The sequence below is a fragment of the Lipotes vexillifer genome, unplaced genomic scaffold (assembly GCF_000442215.2).
Source record: "Lipotes vexillifer unplaced genomic scaffold, Lipotes_vexillifer_v1.1 scaffold23, whole genome shotgun sequence".
NCBI classification, from domain to species: Eukaryota; Metazoa; Chordata; class Mammalia; order Artiodactyla; family Lipotidae; genus Lipotes; species Lipotes vexillifer.
In genome coordinates, this window is record NW_006796283.1 from 3,351,261 (window position 1) to 3,359,623 (window position 8,363).

The 8,363-nt window shown below is 61.8% G+C and overlaps 1 protein-coding gene across 1 annotated transcript; it reads right to left on the reverse strand.

Moving 5' to 3' along the window:
* Positions 1–374: 374 nt before the first annotated feature.
* On the reverse strand, positions 375–5,974 carry SNAI3 (snail family transcriptional repressor 3). The gene is made up of 3 exons (XM_007468436.1): positions 5,899–5,974; positions 2,383–2,982; positions 375–553 (listed from the first exon to the last, which is right to left on the reverse strand). Exons 1-3 carry the CDS (start codon positions 5,972–5,974, stop codon positions 375–377), a joined length of 855 nt encoding a protein of 284 aa, XP_007468498.1.
* Positions 5,975–8,363: the final 2,389 nt, after the last annotated feature.

Consider the following 8,363-nt stretch of genomic DNA (forward strand, 5'->3'; position numbering starts at 1 on the left):
ACGGCCTAGTGAGGAGGGGAGGGTGTGTGCGTGTCGCGTGTGTGCACCAAAGGCAGGTGGAGGGGAGCCTCCAGGTAGCTCTGCCCACACAGGTGGCCCACACGGATGTGCTCGGCCCAAGTCAAACTGCCGGTCCGGAGTGGAGGGCATCCAGGGCAGCCCCGCCGTCAGCCTCACGTGGGGATCTTCCGTGCTGACAACCGGCTCCCGACCGGCTGTCACTGGGAGGCACAGAACCGGAACCAGAGCTCGTTGGAAACGGCATGGACGAGGCTCTCAACCGGACGAGAGTCATCCCCGGAGAGAAGTCCCTCGCGTGGGCAGGGAAGGGCGACGCCCTCCCAGGACGCCCAGCCCCGCGGCCCCTCCGCCTCTCAGGGGGCGCAGCAGCCCGACTCCTCGTGCCGCGCCAGGAGCGCCGCGCGGGAGAAGGTCTTGGCACAGCGCTCGCACTGGTATTTCTTGGTGTCCGAGTGCGTCTGCAGGTGGGCCCGCAGGTTGGAGCGGTCGGCGAAGGCCCTGCTGCAGTGAGGGCAGGTGTAGGGCTTCTCACCTGGGGGAGGGGAGGGCGACAGGTGAGCGACCAGCTGCAGCGGCCAGAACAGCCCTGCAGAGGGCGGCCGGCCCCAGGCTCGCAAGTGCATAGGCCGTCCCCCACCCAGAGGCTCCTCAGCCCTCGCAGTGAGGCTGACGCCTTCACCTGCATCGCCCGCTCCCTCGGGGTCAGTGACAGGGGCCTTAGCACCTGCCCTCCGCTGAGGGGGTCATGTGCTTGATAACCTGGGCAAGACCGCAGCAGCTAAAACACAGATCTTGGCTAGATGGCTCTTTGCTTCTGCTGGAGCTCCCCTGGGGCGCTCTGTCACCAGCCCTGGACGGGAGAGGCGCTGCAGTCCTTCTGGCAGCTGTACCCGCCCCCCCGAAAGCCATGGTGGGAAACTTGAAGGCGGCTGTACAAGGGCAGGCGCTCAGGATCAGTGGATTCCCGTGTCCTCCAGGCCACCTCCAATCCGGGCGACCAAGGATTTGGACAAAGTCCTTCCGTTGGGGCCTTGCCCTCCAGGCTGACCCCCCAAGTGTAAAAGAAAGGGTCCGTGAGAGTCATCTGTTCAGCTCTGCCTGTGTGGAGAGTCCTGCAGCCCTAGGGGCCCTGGGAGGCAGCGGCCTGTAGTCCCGCGGGGCCCAGAGCATCGCGTCCTGGCCGCCTGACCCTGCGCTGTGATGGGGCGCTCAGGGGACATCCTCAGCGAGCGGTCGGGGAAAACCAGGTGGATTTCCAGCCTGGAAAAAGGCTCCTGCAAAACCCTTCTGTCGTGTGAGTCACAGAGCCGTGACTGAGGGTGAGGGAGGGTCCAGTTCCAGAGAGTGTTGTAAGTGCCTGGCCTGTTCCTGTCTCCCTTTCACCACGTGCTTGACAAAGTCCTGGACTTAAGAGGAAGGCCTGGGGTGGGGTCCAGCTCAGCCCCTGGCTGCCCTTGGGCAGAGCCGGCCCTTGCACTCTTTCTGGGCCATAGTTGGTAATCTACAGAATGAAAGACCGCGAGCTCTCTGCCCCGTATCCCCCCTCCTGTCCCTGTCTCCTGTCCGCAGCTGCTCCTCTCTCCTGCATCGCCTGTGCTCTGTGACCACCCTCTCACCCAGGGACGGGATTGCTCCTGGGTAAACCGCAGCCCATCAGACAGGCTGTGTGAGCCCTGGGGTCCTCACCCCCAAGCCAGGCCTTTCTGGCTACCCTCCTCCCCCGCTGCTCCAGAATTCAGGAAGGCCACGGACTGTTTGAGAAGTCAGGCCCCGCGGAAGCCCTGTGCATCCCGTGCTTTGCCAGGTGTTACGAGTTGAATCGTGTCCCCCCCCCCCCAAAAGATACATCCGTGTCCTTAACCTGGGTACCTGTGAGTATGACCTGATTTGGAAAGAGAGTCCTTGCAGATGTGATCGAGTTCAGTTTAAGATGTAGTGGAGCCGCGGGCCCTGAACCCAGTGTGACTGGTGTCCTTATAATTAGCGGGGAATCGGGACACAGACACAGGGGACAGGCCGTGTGAGGACAGAGGCAGAGACTGGAATGACACGGCCACAAGGAACACCCGGGGCCCCAGGAGCTGGCAGAGGTGGGAAGGATCCCCCTCTCCAGATCTGGAGGGAGCCTGGCCCCGTGACACCCTGATTTCAGACTTCTGGCTCTAGACCGTGAGAGAGCATTTCTGAGGTTTTGAGCCCCCCGGCGTGTGGCTCTTTGTGCCACAGCCTCGGGACACCAGGAAAAAGAAGCCGTGTGTGCCCTTCCATCCTCTCGTTCATGAACCCAACCCCTCCCCTCCTTTGAGGCCCAGACCCCCCCCCTGCCCCCCAGCCAGATCCCTCGTGGGCCCTGGCGCCTACCTGTGTGGGTCCGGATGTGGCCCTGCAGCAGCCAGGGCCTGGAGAAGGCCTTGCCGCACATGGTGCAGAGGCAGGGCAGCGTGTGTGTGCGGATGTGCATCTTGAGGGCGCCCAGGCTGCCATACTCCTTGTCGCAGAACTTGCAGGTGAAGCAACGTTGAGCCTGCAGGTGGCAATGCAGCTGCTGGTGCCTGGCCAGCGCGGCCGGCGTGCGGAAGCCCCCTAGGGTGTGGGGGCCCCGCTCGGCCCCTGGCAGGTGGCCCGGAGCCCGGGCCCCATCTGCGCCCAGGACCGGGGGCCAGCGCGTGGGCAGAGCCAGCAGCGGGGGCAGGCTGAGGTGCTTCAGGCTGTCTCTGAGAGGTGCGCCGGGGGCCCGGCCGGCCCGAGGATCCGCCAGGCTGACTTCCAGGGGGTCTGGCCCCGAGGCCCCCCGAGCTTCCTCGTTACACAGGAAGGTGGGGAGGGGCAGGGAGACGTGGGCGACGACAGAGGTGAAGTCCCAGGGCCGGGGAGGGTCGCCAGGCGTGGACGGGGCCGCCTTGTCTGGGAGGACGAGGGGCACCACCAGCCCCCCGCAGGCAGAACAGGCGCCACTGGTTTCTAGAAGCGGGGAGGGGAGACAATGCACGGTGAAGCCTGAGTCCCAGCGCTGCGAGTCGCCAACCCGCATTCCTGGCCGAATCCCACCGCCGGGCCATCCATAGCCCCGCGGGTAGGAGAAGAAAGTCTGACAAGACAGAGGCGTGGGCTGCCGAAGTGGCAGCTGCAGCCGGAGACCACAGCGTCCGAGCAGGAATCTCAGTTCCTCTTTACAAACAAGGCAAGAGAAGCAACTCACAGGATCCCAGAGAAGCCCTCAGGGGCCAAGGAAGGGTCCCTAGCCGCCCTCTCTCTGAGCCCCACCTGCCACAGGGCCAGCTCGGAGCTGCATCCTGCGGACTCCCACGCAGCTTTAATTCACAACTCTTGGCAGCAAGCCGCCGCGTGTAAAATAACTCATCAGCCTCCGGTCACTTCCCGATCACCCCTCGCCCACCGTGGCGTGCGTGCGCACAGCCTCCTGCAGACGCTCCGAGCTCAGGAGGGACTGTTTTCGGTGGTGTCCACTGCCTCCTGGCTCGGCCCGCCCTCAGGCTGTTGCTCCCATATGTGTGGGCCACCACGCCTCATGCTTGACCCAGACAGCAGAAGCCCCCAAAGTAAACATGTCAGCAAGTAAGAGTGAAGTCCTGCATTTCCCCAAAGACCAAATCTCCAGCCCTCAACCCATTTCTTATTTCATATGTGTTGAGAGAAATCTCTGGCCCCATTTCTATGTCCACGCCAAGGCTCTGGGTTGAGAAAGACAACCCACAGAATGGGGGAAATGTTTGCAAATTAGGGATCTGATAAGGAATTGGGGTCCAGAATATATAAAGAACCCTTGCAACTCAACAATAAGAAGACAAACAGTCCACTTTTTAAATGGGCCAAGACTCTGAACAGACATTTCTCCAAAGAAGATGTACACACAGCCCATAAGCACAGGAAAAGATGCTCCACGTCGTGAGCCATCAGGGAGATGCAGATTAAAGCCATAATGAGGCACCACATCATACCCACTAGGATGGCTAGAATTAAAAACAGGCAAATTACAAGTGTTGATGAGGATGCAGAGGGATGGGGAAGCTCCCACACTCCACTCTCTCCTGACCTCACTGTTTTTCACTCCAGTCTTCCCAATTATAAAATCAGCTTGCCAGGTTTCTGTCCTCCCAGAAATGGAGGCTGGACCACCTAAGAGATGAAGTCCAAGGAATTTCTGGAGACAGCACTGGGGTGCCCGGAGAGGCTAGGACCCCCCACTCCACACAGAAGCTCCAGTAGGGGCCCTTGTATGGGAAAAAAGTCACCTTAAGGCTTTGAGGCTCAGCCACTACCCTGACCCCAGGCGTCACCTCAGAGCCTAACCCTGTCTAGGGGGCCAGTGCCGACTCCAGTGGGAGGGCAGGGGAGAGGCAGCCATATGCCAGGTGCTACTGACCGTGTGCTTCTGCTAATAACTTTAAATGCTTCCCCATATCCCCTGGGTTAGCTAGATTTTTTTTTTTTTAATTCTGCAGCTCAGATTCCTGGGAGAAGAGACTTTAGTTCCTTTCTGGCTTCCGGGGTTCCCTGGGGAGGCCGAAAAAGGCACTTATTTAAAAGTGACGAGTGGGGGACCCAAATCCAGCATCTCGGGTCTATCTTGGGGTAACTGCCTGGCAGAAAGAGGATCACCGTGGCCATTTGGCCCTCAGGAAGCTGGCGCTACAAGGAGGGGGGAGCAGAGCACTGAGGGCCCTGGGGCTGTTCCCTGACAGTCACCGGACCTTGCTCGGCTGCCAGGATTTGCACGCTCAAAGGGGTGCGCTGTGTGACTGGAGTCTAAACAATAGTTTTTAAACGTTTAAAGCCACGACCCGTGTGAATTACATGTTCTATGATACATGTGTATCTGAAACAAAAGTTTCCTTTACTGCAAGCACTGCACTCTGATGGCTTCTGTTCTTTTTTATTTTATAAAATTGCTGGTGGTGACTCATTAACTGGATTTCAAAATGTGGAGTTGAGGATCCCGGTCCTAGAAGGTGCCCCCTGGTGGCAGCCCAGCCCCGGGGGCCCACCAGCCTGGACTCCCTCCCCGCTCCCAGTCCTGAGAGGGCTAAAGGGCTCTGGACGGGCACCGACTGTGTGCCCTGGTCTCCGCAGCGTCTCTCCCCTGTCCCCCTCTAAGTCACTGAGCCATCCCCCAGAGGGTGTCCCCCCCAAGAAGCTGTGGAGCTGGGGGTGCCTCTGACCACTCGAGAGAGGCCTTTGCCACGGGACCTCTGCGTGTCCCTGACCCTGACAGGGAGTGGGAATGAGTGCACAGTCCTGGTTCCTGGGCATCTGTCTCCCCACCTGGGTAAGAACTGCAGCCCCTTAGCCCAGCCTGCCCTGGGCAACCTCCTCCGGGGTGAGGGAGGCGGAAGGGAAGGAAACCCCAGGAGGGGTGAGGAGGCATTGGGGGGGGCACAGCGCAACGCTGTGCGAGCTGGGCCCTGGCACCACAGGGCCCCTGGGTCACTCTGCCTGGCCTCTCTGCTCACCACCCAACCCAGGATGTTCTGGGGGGCTCTTGGAGAACAGCCGGGGCTCACTTCGTCTCTCTCTGCAATATCCGTGGGGCTCTCTCAAACGTCCTGCACGAGGAAGATGGCCCTGGGGTCCCCTTTGCTGGGATGGGCATGCCGGGCCATAGCGGGAGACCCCCAGAGTGACTGGGGGCCTGGAAACTTCTCTAAGTGGAGAGAAAATCCCCACCCAATCTGCCCGACGCGAGGCTGGGGTCCCTGGAGTGGATAAGACGCCCGCGGGCCACCTTTCTACCTCCAGCCTCGTGGTCTCGGGCCCCTCCTCCCACCTGGGACAGGTGTTCCAGTTCCCAGGGTTCTCGCCCCTCCTGCCCCGCGGGAGTCGAGCCCTGGGCAGAGCAGGGGAGCCCACAGCCCCTACCTCTCTGCCTCTCCAGCTGCCCGTAGTTGGGAACCCTGTGGCCGGAGTGCGTCTTCACCAGGAAGGAGCGCGGCATGGTGCCCTCGCGCGGGTCGCACTGTGCCTACGCCGGCGCCCGCGGGCAGCGCGGCCCACAGGTGCCGGGAGGGTCAGGTCCTTAACACAGCGCGCCGCCTCGGCCAACCAGCGCGCCGCGCGGCCGGGGCGAGGCGGGGCCTCGGGGCGGGGCCTCGGGCCACGCCCAGGACAGGTGCGCGGGCCGTGGGGGAGGGAGCGCGTGGCTGCGTGTCCAACCCACGGGACTTCCCTGGCGCGCGCTGCGAGTCACGCCGCCCCCGGGGCCTGGCGCGCCCACTCGACGTGGACTGAAGGGCGGAGGTCAGGGCTGGGCGGAAGCCGAGTTGGGCTCAGTCCACCCTGGGGTGGGAGCGTGCGCCGAGCCCAGCCTTGGAGAACCCTGCTGTAGCCTGTTACACCCGCCCCGCCTCCTGCGCAAACCCGCAGCGGTAGGTCTGATGAGCAGCAGCCCTGAACCGGCTGACTGGCCAGAGTGGTGGCCGGGGGTCGGCCGGCCTGGCGGAGGAGACCGTGCTTTAGGAGTTGGCCCCAGGCCTCCAGAAAGCTCATTTGTGGGAGAAAGGACACCGCTTGGCGTTCCGGAATTACCAGGGGTTCAGATAGGCGGTGTGGGAGGTGTAATCACAGAGGGCGGCGCATGTGCCCGCCGCTGCAGCCTGGGCTATGCCCCGGGCAGCCTCACCTCCTTCAGTATCCTTTGGAGTCCTCGGTGCCACCAAGAGCCAGCCATGCTTGGGTGTCTGGTCCCTTTTTTTTTTTTTTTTTTGGGCGGTAGGGGGGCCTCTCACTGCTGCGGCCTCTCTCGCCCCGGACACACAGGCCCAGCAGCCACAGCTCACGGGTCCAGCCACTCTGCGGCATGTGGGATCCTCCCGGCCCGGGCCGCCCCGCGGCACGTGGGATCTTCCCAGACCGGGGCATGAACCCGCGTCCCCCGCATCGGCAGGCGGACTCTCAGCCACTGCGCCACCAGGGAAGCCCCTAATAAAGAGACCGATTCTTTTTTTTTTTTCTTTTCTTTTCTGGTCCCTTTTGATGTGGACGTTTCATGAGTTCAGGGGTCAGTCTCTGTGGGGGTGGGGTGGGGGTGGGGACACACTGCCAGGCCCCGGAGAGCCGCCAGGCGCTTCCATGGCTGTGCAGGAGGCCTGCCTTCAGAGGCCCAGGTGCGACGTGCAGCCTGGTGCTCATTGCCAGTTGTGGGCCTGGAGACAAGGTGGAGGTGGTGGGGAGTCTGAGAGGAACCGCGGAGAGGCGTGAGGAGGGAGGCCCGCGTCACACAGGGTCTTATGTGCCTTCAGTTTCGCGGGAGAGAAAACAGGCTCTGGGAAGTTACGAAGCTGTGGGATTGGGACCCGGGCAGGTACTTGCAGCCTCACAAGGGGCGTCTGCTGCTTGGTTAGGGCGTGCGGAAGGATAGACAGGTGGTGCGCAGGCGGGAGAAGGCGCACGTCTCTTCCGCAGGCCTGGCCTGGCAACGTGTTGCCGTGCACGTGGCTGCCTTCTACTTGTTTACCTGTTCCCTGGCCTCCCAAGCTTAGCACGTGTACCTTCCCTTCCTTCTCCCGGTCCCAGACGTAGATGACACTTGCAGATACCTGGGCCAGCACTGCACCCACGCTGTCCTTCCTCGCCCGGCCACCCACGGTGTGGCCACTGGCCAGGATGACCTCCTTAAGCCCCAGAGGGACACTCATGTTCTCGAGGGGCGCTCATGCACTCCCGTGGAGAACCTGCTGATCTCATCCTGGAAATGCCCCAGGGATCCCGAGGGGCCTTAGAGCACCTCTGCGGTGGGGTGCTCCTTTCCGAGATGGCTGCCTTAACAAGTGACCCTAAGGGAAGTTTGAGGTCCTTGCCAACTGCTCAGAACTGCCCTCCTGTGGTCATACAGACTCACTGTTTGGCTGTGACTCACAGGGTTGTGTCTGGGCCAGACCAGGGTACCACTCACAGAGGAAAATCCGAGTGTCTGCCCTGTTCTCACCTGTGCAGCCCCAGGGAGGCGGGGGGTTGTCCCCACCTGCTCTGCATCCCTCTGTCCTCGATACGACCGCCTTGCCTTGCAGCTAAGCCCCGCGCCTCGCTGTTGGAAACCAGCTCCCCACCGGCCTCCTGGAACCGGGCTCTCCACCAGAGCAGGACTTGCAGGGACCACAGTCCACGCTTCCTGCAGAAAACCCAGGGTCTCCCCTTGACACTTGGCGACGTCGGCTTGTGGCCACCTGCCCGCCTGCCTCTATCAGACACTGAACAAGCGGAGCCCAGGTAAGATTGTTACAATTCCTCTTATGTTGATGTTTTCTTTCTTTAATTAATTAATTTTTTCTTGGCTGCGTTGGGTCTTTGTTGCTGCGCACGGGACTTTCTCTAGGTGTGGCGGGGGG